At 35.6% G+C, this 18,662-nt stretch overlaps 1 protein-coding gene across 1 annotated transcript; it reads left to right on the top strand.

Annotated features, from left to right (window-relative positions):
* The first annotated feature begins 10,246 nt into the window (after positions 1 to 10,246).
* LOC149843192 (uncharacterized) lies at positions 10,247 to 18,179 on the top strand. The gene is made up of 6 exons (XM_089999645.1): positions 10,247 to 10,622; positions 10,838 to 11,387; positions 15,116 to 15,227; positions 15,312 to 15,467; positions 15,563 to 15,625; positions 17,629 to 18,179. The coding sequence occupies exons 1-6, from the start codon at positions 10,445 to 10,447 to the stop codon at positions 17,830 to 17,832; spliced, it is 1,263 nt and encodes a 420-aa protein (XP_089855771.1). The 5' UTR covers positions 10,247 to 10,444; the 3' UTR covers positions 17,833 to 18,179.
* The last annotated feature ends 483 nt before the right edge of the window (positions 18,180 to 18,662 follow it).

The raw sequence follows: 18,662 nt of genomic DNA, 5'->3' as shown, positions 1-18,662 counted from the left end.
AAAATTTAAAATTTAAAATTTAAAATTTAAAATTTAAAATTTAAAATTTAAAATTTAAAATTTAAAATTTAAAATTTAAAATTTAATATTGAAAATCTAAACTCAAAACTCATAATCCAATTCAAACAAAAAATCAAGTTGAAATCTAACTTTATATTCAAATTAAAATCTAATCATCAGTTCAAAATTAGTTAAAAGTCTGAATTCAAAGCTTAAAATGTAAAATACAAATTTAGAATTCAAAATCTAAAAACTAATTTCAAATCCAAACTCATAATTGAATTCTAACTCAAAATTCAAATTATAATCTACAACGATAATTAAAATAAACTCTAAACTCTAATTTAAAATTCAATTTCAAATCTAAAATTTAAAATAAAAAATTCAAGATCTTGGTGTGGAGGACACCTACCCCAAGGCCCTCAACTACACACTTTATCTAGCTGGCCAGTGTTGTTGTTATGGTCTCTAAATTTAAGTCGTACTCACAAATATGACTTATATTTTGATTAAAAAATAAATGGATTTTTAATTTCTTACATGCATGTTAATTGTCATGAACTCATGAGAAATCTGTAAGAAATTTAGAGTACCACTTTATTTTGAATATATCATGAATCTATTATGATGCTATTTGTGTAAGACCCATAAAATTTCAAGTATTTTTCTTATATTTATCTTATTTATAATTCATATTTCTAAGATTTAGAATGAGAAACTGATAGGACTAATTAAACCTAGAATAATTAGTCAGAAAAGAATTTTAGAAAAATATAGCCTTGTATTTGAATTTTTGGAAAAATATAACCTTTGAAATGAATTATGGAAAAATATAACCTTGTATTTGAATTTTAGAAAAATATAGCCATGCATTTGAATTTCAGAAAAATATAGTCTTGTATTTGAATTTTAGGAAAACATAACTTTTTATATAAATTTTGAAAAAATATAACCTTGTATTTGAATTTTTGAAAAGTATGACCTTATAATTAAATTTTTGAAAGTATGGCAGTGTAATTAAATTTTGGAAAGTACAAGATTCAACATGGAATTATCTTAAAGTGAGTAAGGAATATTCCAAAAAATAAAAGGTACATAGTTAGAGTAAATAGGAAAGACAACTAAATAGTTAGAATTTAATTGAAAGAAATGATATAAAATTAAAGTAACTAAAAGGTACACATTAGGTGAAAATTACCAATTGGATTCAAACTAGAAGCAAGTACACTAGAGGGGGGCGATTTTGCCTAATGATTAGATTGGATTTTAAAAATTCAATAAAATCTATAAGATATCTATTAAATATTCAGAATATTTTCTAAAAAGCTAGAATGACTAGCTTGATAGATCTTCTTAATAGGGTCAAGGGTTATGCTTGGGAGAAAAGTGTTGGAAAAGTGAGATGATTTAATCTAAACCTTTGATTCTTTGTAATTTATCTCAACCCTCAATTTAGAAAGTAATCATTACTCTCCCCCTATAAATACCCCATCAAATTGAGAGTTTCAAGCATCCAAGAGCTTCTCTCTTTTGTTTTCTTCTCTTCTTTTAGTTTTTGAATTTTTTTTCTTTCTTCACTTAAGAATAGTGAAGGGTGTGTCTCTAGGAACTCTTCTCTGTTCTCTTAGTGCCTTGAAAGAATCCAAGCAAGAAGAAGCTCTAGCCTAGATCCCAAGTCAAGGTAAGTGAAGTTATTTTTTATGCATCTTGATATTATTCAATTTATATTCTCTCTCCTAGTCCCTATTCTCATCCATATAGGCAAGTGTTTTCATAACACATGTAGGGTTATAAAATTAGTTGTTATTTTTTTTTATTTTGTTTTTATTCATTCTCAAGATACACGATTTTTCTTATTATGTTCATATGAAAAGAAAGAATGATTTTGATGTTTTAATAATAGTTCATTGCCATGGAAAGGTTAATTGGTATTATAAGGATTTTTTTTATTGCATTCATGCATTTTTAATGATGCAAGTTATGCTTTATTCAAATTTAAAAGATTTTTTGAAGTCCATGTGCTAATGACAAGAGAAAAATTATACTCTTGAAAATTCATGTGAAAGGATATCTCTTGATCCTACTTGAATTTTTGAATTTTGATTCATGTGAATATGGGAGAATTAATGCTCATAATTTGTGTGATGTGCAAATCAATTTTTGATAAATTTGTTCAAACATGATCACTAGAACCATGCTCAAAGCAAAGTAATTCGAATAGTTGTGGTTCACGTAATTAAAAGAAAGATTTTTTATTTCTTCCAATAAAAAGATCAGATTTTTGGAATGAATATGGATTTTTGAACAAAATAGATTTTTGGATTTGGATTGTTAGGTTGTCAAATTGTGATGATCCAATTCTCTCTAATTAAATTCTCTAATTGATTTTTCTAATTGATTTCCAAATTGAATTCTTTATTTGAGTCCCTCTAATTAAGTTCTCTCTAAATTAGTTTTCTTGTCTAATTAGATCTTCTCTAATTGGTTTTGTATCAAATTGGATTTAAAAAAAAAAGGATTTGGATCTACTCATCTTCTTAATTGGATCTTGAATCATTCTCAAATGGATTTGGTTTTGGATCTTCTTAATTGGATCTTGGATCCTTCTCAAATGGATTTGGTTTTGGGTCTTCCTAATTGAATCTTGGATGCTCCTCAAATGGATTTGGTTTTGGATCTTCTTAATTGGACTATGGATCCTTCTCAAATAGATTGGATTTTTCTCAAAAAGATTTGATTATTACCCAAATAATTTTGGATCTTCTCAATTGGATCTTGGATCTTTCTCAAATGAAAATGGTCTGTGGATCCTCTCAATTGGATCTTAGATTTGGTTCAACTCAAATGGATTTGGATTTTCTCAAAAGAATTTGACTTTACCCAAATGGTTTTGGATCCTCTCAATTGGATCTTAGATTTGAATCAACCCAAATAAAGTTGAATTCATTCAATAGAAGTGTTGTAAATTGATATTTACTTAATGAATTTCAAAAAATTCGTATTCACTGAACCGCACCTTGGGAAAATGTTAAAAATATTCTACCAAATGAATCTTGTGGTAGTATGAGTGTCATGCAAATCCTTAGAATGCATTCAATGCGAAACCCATGCACCTTAAGGGTGTTGCGTTCAAAGAAATGAGACTATCCAATATTCAAGTTGACATGAGATAAGTTGCAAATATCGTCGCCCTAAAAAAAGGCTAGGCATGTCTACACTTAGACCATAGCCAAACGTTGAAAGGAGTTCACATATGCAAGAAGCAATATAAACTTTATGAACTCGAGCCAAGGGCTAGGCAACAATACACCAAAGTTGCATGCAAAAAATACATACATGTGCATATAAATGTGATGAATGAACATACAACTTATGCTTGAATTATATATTTGTCTATGCATGGTCAAGTATCATGACAGTGTGTACATTGCCCACAAAATGAAAGGTTAGCCAAAAAAGGTGCATATAACTAATGAAAATGCGTAAGTAGCACATGTTGCATATAAGCCAATGATATTGATGTTTATACTTTCATACACGATGCCTTTGTAAGATGAGAGGTTGTTGCACTTTATATAACATGCTAATTATTGTTGCATTAAGGCATGAACATCTCATATGTATGTTGAATGAATTAAATTAAATTATAAATGACAATAGTGCTCTGTTGAGAGCTGGGTGACTACACCCCATGAGATGAAGTCTCATTACTTGCACTAACTCCCACACATTAAATCTGATATTATCGCCGTCATTGGCAAGGTGCCTTTTCCAAGGGAGCATGTGATTTGGGCTGGGTATAGACCTTGTCATGACATACTACCTTACGAAGAGTATGAGGTTGTTGAGCCTTTAAACCTTATATGACACGAGAGCATAACTACTAACACCCATAATGAAGATGAAGCCGCCCAAGTCACACATTCACAAACAGGTTCATCAAGAGAGGGTGGATGGTATACCTCGAGTGACAAATATCGCATGTAGAGTTTTACAATTACATGTCATACACAACTTAAAAAATGAGGAGCAAAGCATCCTCAGACCTCCGTCACTCAAGGCGTGGAGGTCCAGTCACCTAAGGGTGTACCTTAGTTGCTGCAGCAGTAGGGATTGCAATCCAATTTGCCCATGAACTGATTATCTCTCTTGGTCTTAGGAGGTCATGGCATTGGATTAAGGATCTGAGCAGCAGAAGCTACAACAAATTTATCATTACATAATAAACTCTTGTAGTAACTCTCGTTGTCGCGATGACCACCTCTGCGTACCCGAAAGAGTAAGACTATCAAAACTTAATACTAACAATGCTAACTTGCTGACATAGCTAGCTGCAATTTATTTTGATTACATTGCTAAAATCATAATGTTCTTATTAATGTCTCATTATCATCTTGCTACTGTTATTAATTCATGATCATTACATATCATAAGATTCTAGCATGATAAATACTACATAATAGATGTTGGTGCCTTATCAAAATGCATGATGTTTAATTTTACTTACCTGCTCGAAAGAGTTTGACCCTATTTGTTATGAGGCACAGGTAATGAAGAATGATGCAGTGCAAGTGCTGGATGCGCGACAGGACCCTGATCCAAACCTCCCTAACTAAGTTTCGATCTTGGAACCAACTTTTGCTTATCTCATTCTTATGGATTAAACTGTTATGTTGTATAAACTTTGATGACTTGTTATATTTCAATGCATAGAATGGTTTTGATTTCTTAAGATTATGCAACTCTATTTTAGACACATTTCTAATCTTTGTAACCCGTCAGACTATAGCCGTAAAATAATATGTTTTATCTTTTTTAAATATTTCTCATCTTTGTATTGTAAATATTTATCAGAACATGGAGTGTTCGTCGTTTGAACGAAAATTGAGATATTGATGCAAATTCTTCCCCCATAGAATTCTGAAGAACATCAAAGAAATTTATCGACTCGAACACTTGAACAAGCATGATCTGTCCACATTCATGACGGCGTTGCTTCTGATTGCAAAAAAGTACAAAATGCGGATGCTACACATAGATCTAACCAAGCACATCAACAGAATTCATATCAAGATCAACACACAACACAAAATACCTCAATAACCCAGAGATCTCATCATCCCATCGATGATCTCTATAGGGAAAAAGAAAACAAGAAAAAGAGAAACAAAAATCTAATAGATCACGCAATACAAGAATATCGCACCGCCGACATGGCTAACTTCGGGATCATGATCGAACACTACCAGTTCGAAAAGGCGCAACGCAAACAGAGTCAAAGTAAGAGAAAACAAACGAACTAATAAAAGATTCACAGTTCGCGATCTCAAGCAGAGGATCTTCCAAAACTCTGAACCTCAATGTTCACGATCTATGATCCTTCGTGAAATAGATAGATAGATAGAGAGTACCGGAGGAGAAGGATCTGCAGAAAAAAAGAAGAAGAAGAAGGAGAAGAGCGTGAGAGTCTGAGGTAGGAGGCAGCCCTTGAAGCCCACATTCTAGAAGCCATTGATGTTCGGAAGTGATTTGAGAAGTGTTGCTTTTGGTGTGCTAGCGAGGGGAGGCAGTGTGGGCTAGCAATGAACCATTCTCTCTCTCTCTCTCTTGTTTTGTGTTCATAAATGGGATTGGGAACAGGAAGGCACATGAATCAAGTAGGTGTCATCTCAAACACAGGTGTGGCACTCCACCAACATTCTGTGGCACCTAAAAAAAAATAGTGTCATCACTCCCAAGTCCCCAGTTGGTGGTGGCAATTGGCATGCTTTTTTGGTGAGTGGGCATTCACTTAGGAGTGTCAATGGGTCGGGTTTGACCCGGACCAGACCCGTATCATACCCTGTAGGGTTATATGGTGGTGATAAGCAAGAAGGTTTGATTAAAATCTGGGTCAGACCCAAAGGGTCTGATTAATATATTAAAACAAGTATGATTTGAGAAATTTCATACCAGACTCATGCCCGACTCGAGTTTCAACTAAGATCAGTAATTTTTCAATGTAAAAAAGATAAAACATATTATTTTATGGCTACGGTCCGAGTCTGGTTCATGAAATCCTACTTAAATTATACTCTTGAAAATTCGTGTGAAAGGATATGTCTTGATCCTACTTAAATTTTTGAATTTTGATTCATGTGAATATGGGAGAATGAATGCTCAAAATTTGTATGATGTGCAAATCAATTTTTGAGAAATCCGTGCAAACATGATCACTATAATCATGTTTAAAGCAAAGTAATTCGAATATTTGTGGTTCACCTAATTAAAAGGAAGATTGTTTTATCTCTTCCAATATAAAGATCGGTTTTTTGGAATGAATATGGGTTTTAAACAAAATAGATTTTTGGATTTGGATTGTTAGATTGTCAAATTGTGATGATCTAATTCTCTCTAATTAAATTCTCTAATTGATTTTTCTAATTGAATTCTCTATTTGAGTCCCTCTAATTAAGTTCTTTCTAAATTAGTTTTCTTCTCTAATTAGATCTCGAGTAATTGGTTTTGTATCAAATTGGATTAAAAAAAATAGATTTGGATCTACTCAAATGTATTTGGTTTTGGATCTTCTTAATTAGATCTTGGATCCTTCTTAAATAGATTTGGTTTTGGATCTTCTTAATTGGATCTTTGATCTTTCTCAAATGAATTTGGAACTTCTTAATTGGATCTTGGATCCTTCACAAATAGATTTGGTTTTGGATCTTCTTAATTGGATCATGGATCCTTCTCAAATGGATTGGATTTTTCTCAAAAGGATTTGACTATTACCCAAATAATTTTGGATCTTGGATCTTTCTCAAATAGAAATGGTCTGTGGATCCTCTCAATTGGATCTTAGATTTGGTTCAACTCAAATGGATTTGGATTTTCTCAAAAGGATTTGACTTTACCCAAATGGTTTTGGATCCTCTCAATTGGATCTTATATTTGAATCAACCCAAATAAAGTTGGATTCATTCAATAGAAGTGTTGTAAATTGATATTTAGAATGGATTCAATGTTAAACCTATGAACCTTAAGGGTGTTGCTCTCAAAGAAATGAGACTATCCAATATTCAAGTTAACATGAAATAAGTTGCAAATATCGTCGCCCTAAAAAGAGGCTAGTCATGTCTATACTTAAACCATGGCCAAACGTTGAAAGGAGTTCACATATGCAAGAAGCAATCTAAACTTTATGAACTCGAGCCAAGGGCTAGGCAACAATACACCAAAGTTGCATGCAAAAAATACATACATGTGCATATAAATGTGATGAATGAACATACAACTTATGCTTGAATTATATACTTCTCTATGCATGGTCAAGCATCAAGATAGTGTGTACATTGCCCACAAAATGAAATGTTAGGCAAAAAACGTGCATCTGACGAATGAAAATGTATAAGTAGTACATGTTGCATATAGGCCAATGATATTGATGTTCATACTTTCATACATGATGCCTTTGTAAGATGAGAGGGTTGTTGCACTTCACATAACATGTTAATTATTGTTGCATTGAGGCATGATAAACATCTCATATGTATGCAGAATGAATTAAATTATGAATGTCAATAGTATTTTGTTGAGAGCTGGGTGACTACACCCCATGAGATGAAGTCTCACTACTTGCACTAACTCTCACACATTAAATCTGATATTATCGCCATCACTGACAATGTGCCTTTTCCAAGGAGGCACATGATTTGGGTTGGGCATAGACCTTGTCATGACATACTACCTTGCGGGGAGTATGGGGTTGTTGATCCTTTAAACCTCTTATGACACGAGAGCATGTTTACTAACACCCATAATGAAGATGGAGTTGCCCAAGTCACCCATTCAAAAACAGGTTCTCAAAGAGAGGGTGGATGATACACCTCGAGTGACAAATGTCACATATAGAGTTTTATAACTACATATCATACCCGACTTGAAAAACGAACAACAAAGCATCCTCAGATCTTCGTCACTCGAGGCTTGGAGGTTCGATAACCTAAGGGTGTACCTTAAATGCAACAACAGTAGGGATTGCAATCCAATTTGCCCATGAATCGATTATCTCTCTTGATCGTAGGAGGCCATGGCATGGGATCATGAATTCAAATATCAGAAGCTACGACAAATTCACCATTGCATAATAAAATCCTGTAGTAACTCTCATTGTCACGATGACCACCTTTGCGTACCCAGAAGAGTTAGACTATCGAAACTTAATACTAACACTGCTAACTTACTGACATAGCTAGTTGTAATTTATTTTGATTACATTGCTGAAATCATGGTGTTCTTATTAATGTCCCATTATCATTTTGTTACTGTTGTCAATTCATGATCATTACATATCATAAGATTATAGCATGATAAATACTGCATAATAAATGTTGATACCTTATCATAATGCATGATGTTTAATTTTACTTACCTACTCGGAAGAGTTTGACCCTGTTTGTTAGGAGGCATAGGTAATGAAGAATGGTGCAGTGCAAGAGCTGGATGTGCGGCAGGACACTGATTCAAACCTCCCTAACTAAGTTCCGATCTTGAAACCAACTTTTGCTTATCTCATTTTTATGAGATATTTTGATTAAATTGTTATGTTGTATAAACTTTGATGAATTGTTATATTTCAATGCATAAAATGATTTTGATTTCTTAAGATTATGCAACTCTATTTTAGACACATTTCTCATCTTTGTAACCCGTCGAAATTGTCTGACTCTTTCGAAACCCAAATTATTTTTACTATGCTATTTAAAAAAAAATGGAATTAAAATTTTAAGTTGGAAATTTTGGGGCGTTACAATTTGACTTTTATGGTTTATACTTTTACTAGTTTCTTTACTATTTTATGAATTTAGTTATAAATGTACTAGTATTTTTCTAGTATTTTTTTTGAAAAAAATATTCATACAATTTGAAAGATCTAACAATTTTTAACAAAATTTCCAATTGATTATGAATTTTTTTCTTGACGAAAAAATCTTGAGAATGTGCTTTGTCTCTATGATTTGAATCACATTTCATACAACGCTTTTCATTTAAGTCATACCTAAAATCCCCTTAAAATCATTTCAATAAAAACTTGAAAACAAAAAGGAAACAAAAAGAATCTTCATCCTTTTATGATTCGATAAAATATTTTTGTTAAAATTTTTGTTTAAGTAATTTATAACCTTCAAAATATATTTTAAAACGTACTTTAATGGAAAACTGCAATACATATCCAACCTTGTGGGATCCTAGATTCAAGTCATGTCAAATCTTAGATTACCAACCACCGGAGAGTACACCCAACTTCGACCTTGTGCCAAGGGATGGCACCTGTGGGTTTGGAACTTGTAACTTTCCGTTAACTTGGTGATAATTACACATCTCCCCTACCAGATGAGCAAAACCCTTGTGGATAATCTTTGAGACTCATATATGGATTGGTTAACCTTGACTCAACACTGGTTGGATTTTTTAATGAATGGTACCGATTTCGGGTACAGATGTGGCTCACATCTCTAGCAAAATTCTGGATCTGGATATGATCTGACACCCAATCTGGTGAAAGCAGTTGAAATATATTGGTTTTTATGTGTACATAAAACGGTCTGGATAGATCGTTTAAGACCCGATTCTCCACATATTTATTTACTCGAATCCAATCAGGGTCCAACTGGATCGGACCACATTCGTTCCAAAAATCACAGTAGCAAACATCAGCATTTTTTTTTTTAAATATCCTGGTTTTATCCCGATATTTTTAAAACCTAATATAATTTTGATTTTTGATTGATTTTATCACAATCTTATCACATTAGATACTGACAAATTTTATTTTTTTATATTTTTAAAATTTCTTATATATTTTTAAAATTTAAATGCACCAATAATTTCCTAAGAATTTTCAGAGAAAAAACAATTTTTGTTTATATTACGATTTTTTCCCTTTCCAGATAAATTCCCCAAACCGAGGTCTGTAACTATGCTCTGAATCCGATTTGAATTCGGATATTTATTATCCGGATTCGAAGATGTGTATGAGATCCTATTCAGAACCGGTTCGGAGCTCCGACCCATTTACCTCTACTTATATTTCACGGGTAAATAGGTCATTTACAAATTATTACCGACTTTTTTTACAGAGAATATTACCGTCTTAAGAAGGAATCACACTCCCAACAGAGGTAGGCCTTCGTTAAACCACGGTTAAGATATAAACCCGAGTTAGGTCACACCCACGGTGCTATAAAAGGGCTCGCGGCTGCGACAAGGGTTTTGCGATTTTTTTTGCCGCTGGTCTCTCTCTCTCTCTCTCTCTCACTCACTCACTCACGATTCCTTTCTCTTAATGAGACCGATGGATTCGTTTCCGCAGAAACTTAGGGTTTGAGGAGCAAACCCTAGCGCAGAAGGGGAGGGGACGAAACCTCTAGAAATTCCCTTCTTCGATCTCTCTCTCCCTCTAGCCATGGCTCGCATGGAGAACTCCTTCGCCCTCCTGGTGGACGACGAGAGCGACGACGTCTCCGCCCTCCTAGCCTCCGCTGCCACCAAGTTGGCCTCTCCCGAGAAGAAGTCGGCTTCGCTTCCTCAGCCGGCCGCCCCTGCGAAGCTTCCCTCCAAGCCGCTTCCCCCCGCCGAGGCCGGTAGGGATCTTCCCTTGCTGTTTCTTCTTGTTTCTGTTGCGTTTGTTCGATGACGTTGTTTTCCTCTTGATTTCAAAAGGGTTTTGGTTCGGTTTCTTTTTGTTCAGTTAAATTGTGTACGGTTGTTGTTTTTTTCAGGGTTATGGCGTTTTTCTTTTTTCTTTTTTGGTTTGGTTTACTTAGTTTTTGTGGATGATGGGGTTGATTTGTTTCAGTTAAGGCCGAGAGGGGACGGGGAAGGGGTCGCCGGGGCCGGGGCCTTGGAAGGGGTGCTGCTGATGCTGGGAGCGGTGGGCGAGTGAGTAATGGGTTTGCTGACTATGGACGCCCACGCTCGGACGGTTATCAGATGAATGATGGGGGCGATTATGATGGGAAACAGTTTGGCGAAGGTGGTCGTGGTCGTGGGAGAGGCCGAGGTAGGGGTCGGGGTTTTAATGAGGACCGAGAGTTTGGGAACGAGAACCGAGTTTATGGAAATGGGGGGAGGGATGATCAAGGCCATGGTGATGAAGGATGGGGGAGTGAGAATCAGGGGCATGGTGGAGAAGGGAAGGTTTATGGCAATATGAATCGTCCGTATGGGAATGAAAACAGGGGGGTCAATGGTGAAAATCGGAATTTCAGGGGTGGGGAAAGACGCCAATATGGTGATGGTGAAGGTGGTCGTTATGGAAGAAACGGTGGATGGAATACAAGTGAACAGAAGCAGGCGGAAGGTGATGGGAATAAAGAAACGGTTACCAGCGTTGAGGCTACTGGATGGTAATCTCTTCCACCTTTTGAACTTTGGCTTCATTCTTTTATGGGGCCACTGTTATACATTCTTTTGGGATGTTTAGGTTTCTCATCATTTTCTTTTGGCTGCAACTTTTAGATGCTTGTTATCATTAATATATGAATGTAATGAAAATTCTAATGATATATTTTCCTGGTAATTATATGGCTTGCTTCTTTTACTTGGGTTTTTGTGGCTACTGAATTTATTTTTGGAGTAAACATATGTTCCTTATTTCATGGGTAAACCTTTCTTCGGCTTTTGTATTATGGAATGCCCCCTCCATCTTCCCCGTTGCTCTTTATTCCTTTTCTTTTTGGGGTTGCTTCAATTGCATCCGTTGTGAAATATAATTATGTTATGGACGCCTCCATCTTATGGTTATCCAGGTTTCTTGCTGAACATATATACGGTTTTGATCTGCTGAAGTTTCTCTCTAAACTAATTTTGAAATTTGAGTCCTACATGCTGATGCCAAACACCATGCTTGATCAAGATGACTAATGTTCAACTGATTAAGTTGCCACTCAATGCTGGTACAGTAATATAATTGTTCTCATTTTAGACTCTACAAACAAGCTAGAATTGATAGCCTTGGCGTGCCCACATTTGATCTGTTCAGTTTTGCTTTTCCTGATCTATTCCACTTGGGAGAACATCTCAAATTCTTTCCAACAAAAATGTTTCATAGTCAAACCAATCATCTTTTTTTTTCTTTATTTTTTTGTACTTTTGATTGCCTAACATTGAGATCTTTGCAATGAAAATATATTTTTCTGTTACTTGTATACTAAGCAGTGTATTAACTGCCGTCAAGTATTTCTGGCGGAACTAATCCAGCAGTGAGATTAAGAATCTAAACTTCTGGTTTTTCTAGCATGCTGTGCCTTCATAAGTGCCACTAGAATTGCTATTTTAGTTCTTATGCTGCTTTCGGTGAAAGATTGTTTTGTTGTTATCTTTCTCATTATTTTTGTTATATATGGTAACCGAAGGAAAACAAACCATGCTTTTCAAGTTTGTATGCAGATGCAGATCCAAAATGCATATGCATCATGGCTATCAGACTTTTCTTTTGTTTTAGTTATGAGATTAGGCATCCAGGCAACAATTTCAAGTTTCCAAATTCTGTTTTTTATTGATTTGTAGCACAGATCAAGTGTTTCAACAAGAAAATAATCCCTATTTGATGCAGCATGATTTGGCCTATCACTACAACAACAACAACAACAACAACAACAACAACAACAACTACGCCTTCATCCCAAAACAATTGGGGTCAGCGATATGAACCAAAATAGAAATTCATTTTGGGTCTTCCACATGAATCCTTTTCCTCCAATTATTTCTATCCAATGCCATGTCCTCGGTGAGGTTCAAAGCATTCATATCCTTTCCTATCATCTCCATCCAAGTCTTCCTAGGCCTACCCCGACCTCTTTTAACTAATATATTTTCCCATTTCTCCAACCTTCTAACTGGAGCATCATTAGGCCTTCGCCGAATATGTCCAAACCACCGTAAACGAATCTCTCACATCTTATTTTCAATGGGTGCAACACCTACCTTCTTACGTATCTCCTCGTTCCGAATCTTATCTTTTATTGTATTTCCACACATCCATCTAAGCATCCGCATCTCAACTACACTCATTTTTTGAATATGATGTCTCTTGGCAACCCAACATTCCGTACCATATAGTAAAGCGGGTCTAATAGTCGTCCTATAAAACTTTCCCTTCAACCGCAATGGCATTCTACGATCGCACAACACTCCAGTTGCACTTTTCCATTTCATCCACCCAACCTTTATCTTATGATTTACATCTCCATCAATTTCTCCATACTTTTGAATGATGGATCCCAAATATTTGAAATAATCATTCACCGGTATTTCTTGCTCACCAAGCTTCACTACACTTCCATCACTACTTCGTTGCTTACTAAACCGACATTCCATATATTCAGTCTTACTCTTACTCAACTTAAAACCTCTAGCTTCCAATGTCTGTCTCCATAATTCTAACTTAGCATTAACCCCAACTCTAGACTCATCAATCAAAACAATATCATCAGCAAACAACATACACCACGGTACATTTTCTTGAATTGATCTCGTAAGCTCATCCATCACTATCGCAAATAGGAAAGGGCTTAAAGCAAATCCTTGATGTAACCCAACCGTTATCGGAAAATTGGTTGTCACCCCTCCACAAGTGCGGACATTGGTTACTACTCTTTCATACATATCTTTAATTATACTAATGTACTTTAGGGAAACACCTTTCTTCATCATTGTCCACCAGAGAACGTCTCTAGGTACTCTATCGTATGCCTTCTCTAAATCAATAAAAACCATATGCAAATCTTTGTTCCTCTCTCTATATCTTTCAATAAGTTGTCTAAGAAGATGTATAGCTTCCATAGTTGATCTTCCAGGCATAAAACCAAATTGATTGTCCGATATCATGACAACTTTCCTCAACCTAGACTCAATCACCCTCTCCCAAAGTTTCATAGTATGACTCATGAGTTTTATACCACGATAGTTTGTGCAATCTTGTATATCACCCTTATTCTTATATAAAGGCACCAAAGTACTCTTCCTCCACTCATTAGGCATCTTATTTGTTCGCCAAATCAAGTTAAAAAGATTTGTCAACCATTCTAAACCTTTCTCTCCCAAGCATTTCCAAGCCTCGATAGGTATACCATCTGGTCCAACTGCCCTTCTAGATTTCATTTTCTTCAAAGCCTTTGCAATTTCTTTCTTTTGAATCTTGCGCATGAAGTCACGATTTATCTCATGAAAAGGAATGGAGAAGTCTCCAAGATCTTGAGCATGACTATCATTAAATAGCTTATCAAAATAATCTTTCCATCTCTCCTTAATCTCCTCATCTTTGACTAAAACCCTTTGCGTTTCATCTTTGATACATCTAACCATACCCAAATCCCTCGATTTCCTATCTCTCATCTTTGCAAGCCTATAAATATCCTTCTCGCCTTTTTTGGTATCCAACTTGTCATAAACCTCCTTATATACCTTAGCCCTCGAGTTTCGAACTACTTTTTTAGCTTCCTTCTTTGCTATCATATACTTCTCCAAATTCTCATTATCACGACTCTTACTTAGATTTCTATAACACTCTCTTTTAACCTTAATAGCTAATTTGACATCCTCGTTCCACCATGATGTATCCTTACCTAGTGGTGAACCGCCTTTAGACTCACCCAATACTTCCTTAGCCACTTTTCTCATGCCACCAGCTATCTTATTTGGCCTATCACTGTTCAGATAATATCATTTATATTGGGTATTTTGTGGAAGCATTATATGATGGTGAAAATAAAAGCTGCCGAAGGCAAGCGATATTTTAAAATGTCTTATTTTAAGGCACTGTTTTGTTTCTCCTGCATTCTGTATCATGCCTGTTTCATTATTTTCTGTGTGTTTTCCCACGTCATAGTGTCAACAAACTGTGAATTTGTTTGTGTTATAAAAGTGAATATCATATCTTAAAGTTGTGCTGCTGGATTAAGCATTTTAGGTTATAATCGAGCAGAGGGCTATTAATGTATGCTCTTGCATGTTGGATAATTGATGAATATTGACTGTTGGCAGTTAAATGTACTGGTTTCATTGTTTTCATCTATTTATGATTTTTCTTGACTGGCTTGTGACATTTATGCTTTGTGGCTGTTGTCATGATCAGGGATGTTCCAGAGACTACTGAGGCACCAAAAAATGCAGAGACCGAAAAGAAATCCGAGCAAATTGATTCACAAGATACTGCTGAAAAAAAGGTCGCAGAAGAAGAAGACAAGGTGGGTTAGCTTTTCTCTCCTTTTGACTTGTACCGTCGCATTGAAAATATGGTATTTTATATTGACAAAATTGCATTTGCACAGGAAATGACCCTGGATGAATATGAGAAGGTTCTCAGTGAGAAGAGGAAGGCCTTGCAAGCATTGAAAACTGAGGAGAGGAAAGTTACTCTTGACAAGGACTTTCTGGAAATGCAACTTGTAGAGAAGAAGAAAGATGAGGACAATTTGCTTAGGCTGGTTTGTTCTTTGTTTTTTTGAACTTTATGCATGTTATTGATTTATTTCTTTCATTGGTCTTATCATTTTTCTTTGTGCTCCATCGATGCTTTCAGAAGTCTGAGAAAGAGAAGCTTAAGAGAAAGGATGGCCTTGAAAAAGAGGAGAGAGTTCGAAAGGTAAGTTCTTCCTCTGTTAATGGCATGCTCTTGAGTGCATTTTCCTGTTGGTAGATAGGGGCTTTTCTGTGCAATGATGATGCGATTAGCCTAGAATGGAACACCATTTTAATGCTGTGTTATGATGGATGCTGAGAACAATCAATTATATACTTATGTTTTGATGTTAGCATATGAAATTGTGATAGCCAAGGAAATAAAAACAGTTAGACAATCTGACTGCAACTTGTAAATTTAGTGAAACTTCTAGATTACATGCAAAATCTTGTTGATAGTCTTAGTGGCTAGCTTTCTGCTAGCTGATAGTTGATACTGGTTGCCTATAAAGGGGATGGGTCGATCTTAGGACGACTGCTACAACATGTAGATGATCGGAGCTACTAAAGCAGAAATTTCATTTGATATTAATTGTTTGGGTTTTGAGAATGTTCATCCTCAATAAAATTAGTGGCATGCCCCATAATGATTAACTGTAAATTTTAGTTGATTTGTGCATTAGATGATTTTTTCCTTTGTTTTCTTAAAACCCAGAGAAGGAAAAGAGACAACTGGCTGTTTCTTGTAGGATTCAGGGAAAGCTGCAGAAAATCCATGTCATGCCCCAATTATAAGCCAGTAATCTTTCAATCTATGTTACAAGGACACGGGTAAAAGGACACGAGACACCATTTTTGTGTAATTTTCTATTAAGAATAATATACAAAGAGACTTAGAGACACGACATGAGGGCAAGTTGAAGAATCCCTGTGGCATAGCTTTCAACTATTGACACATGGACATTCAAGTTTGTGTAACTCATACATGACCATTAAACAATTATCACTCTAAGTCAAATTGAGAAAGGCAATTCTACTGTTCCTGAACAGCCAATGTGGAGCACAGCTTCTTTTTTTCACTGTTACACTTGTGGAAAGCCATAGTTTAAAACAAACACAATTTTCCCTTGCAAATTCTTTTACATGAGCAAGATCTGGTTCAGTATGTTCTATTCAGCATGGTAAGGGGGTAAACACAATGCGCTGGATGGTTGAATTTTTGGTAAATGCTAATAGCGTTACACATGAATATCTTTTTCTTCATAATACCTGCATTTTTTTTGAAAAATAATACTTTGCTTTGATGGTTATACATAAACTAAATATATAGCAGGACAGGGAAATGTTTTGACAACAGCTGGAAGAGATTAGATCCACTGTGCTTTGCTTCGGGGCTATTTTTTCCTGTGCAAGTACAAGAATGATGAGGAAGAAAATAGCTCCAAATATAAATCCCCATCCCCCTTCTTTTTTAATGTCTCAATAAAAAACTGTTATGCAATTTCTATGTCCCATATTATCCAAAAAAAAAGAATAAAGGAAGCTGCAACTATAGTGACTGAATAAATAGATTCCCTGATCTATGAATGAAAAAGAAACTGACTCGAATAAGCATGTGACTTATAATAATGTTCTTTTGCCTAATAAGGACTCTTTTCCTTCTGATGCCTGTTTGATAATGCATAATAGGATTCCCTGGGGATAGCGTTATCAGAAGGAAATATGCTTTTTACTGATCTGTTCTGAAAATGCGTTAGCAGTACATGGGTGCCGAATGTTTACAGTTACCATTAAAAGGTGCTTAAATGATAAGAGTAGCTGAAATTGCGTTTATGGAGTTTTATTTGTTGATCTTGATGTCACGTGTTATAATGAGGCAGAAGCTTTTCATTTTGAGAACCCATTTGCCTTGACATCTTTCCTCCAAAAATATTTTCGGGTTTGGAAATCGCCACAATCTTGTCCGACCATGCATGCTGCTGAAGCAGCAGCAACAGTCCAGCAACCTTGGATGCCACAGCCTGTCATCCTTTTTCTTGGTCTTCTCCTTGGGTTAATACAACACTGGGAGTGTCATCTCTAATGGAACTGCTGCTGCTACTGCTACTGCTATTGCTGTTATTAATCTTGTTACTACTAAGGTAATTACCATTGATCTTGCCAATAACCAGATGATTATTTTTGCAGTCTGTGAGCATAAATGAGTTCCTGAAACCAGCTGATGGTGAGAAGTATGTGGGACCTTTGCGTGGTCGTGGTGGCCGAGGACGTGGTCGAGGTGAGCGTGGGGTTTTCCAGGGAGGTTTTGTCAGGCGATTTACTGGTGCTGATAACATACTTGCCCCTTGCATCGAGGATCCTGGCCAGTTCCCACAGTTGGGTGGGCAGTGAAAAAGCTCTGATACAAGCTGCGATCACTTTTTTTGTTTTTTCCCCCTTTCTATTTGGATAAATACTACTATACTAGTCAAGGGAGGATGTTTTTTTTTCCTATATCGTCACCTGGGATAGATTATGGTGCTAAATTTTGCATTTTTTGGCATTTCTTTTTTGCTTTTTTCTCTGTCAGCTGTCTTACCAACCAGGGAGGTTCTCTTTCTCTCTTTCCGGAGAACCTATGAGAATTTCAGTATGTTTGGTTTCCCTGACTGGCAGTTTAGTGCTTTGCTGTAAAGCTACGTTTACTTACTATAAGCTGGTATTCTCTTTTTATTTCAATCAAATAATCTTTTTGCGAATCATTGTTGGTTCTTTGCTCCGAGTATCATTTACTTCTGATTCTCATGTTGCGGCCTACCTTATTCGATTTTTGTTCTTGATGAGGCTCTAATAATATGGGTTTAACACCACCGAGGTAGTATCCCATGTTGTAGGTTGAGTCCTGTGCCAAGCTAAAGGCCCAGGTTCGAATCTCTCTGCCACATGGGGCTTAAGAGATATCTGTTAGGGGTCTGCCTAACCCCACCTTGCCTTTCGAAAAAAAAAATGGGTTTAACTGTTTGATGTACACTTGTTGAGAGCCATTAGTATCTATTTCTCTATTCTAATTAGTACCGTAGCTTATACATAATTTTGGTGAAGCTGACTCATTTAATAAATAAGTCTTTTAAGCTTGAGATGCAATTATTTTTCAGTGTTTAATAATCTCATGGGGGAAGGTTATAAGCTTATTACTGGTTTCTTCTCTGTTTGATTAGTTTCACAGAATGCTTGCTTTCTCT

This window comes from Nuphar pumila, chromosome 3, assembly GCF_984573655.1.
Source record: "Nuphar pumila chromosome 3, dmNupPumi1.hap1.1, whole genome shotgun sequence".
Classification (NCBI taxonomy): Eukaryota; Viridiplantae; Streptophyta; class Magnoliopsida; order Nymphaeales; family Nymphaeaceae; genus Nuphar; species Nuphar pumila.
Note: the sequence above shows the minus strand (reverse complement) of the source record. Positions and strands in the feature narration are given on the sequence as shown.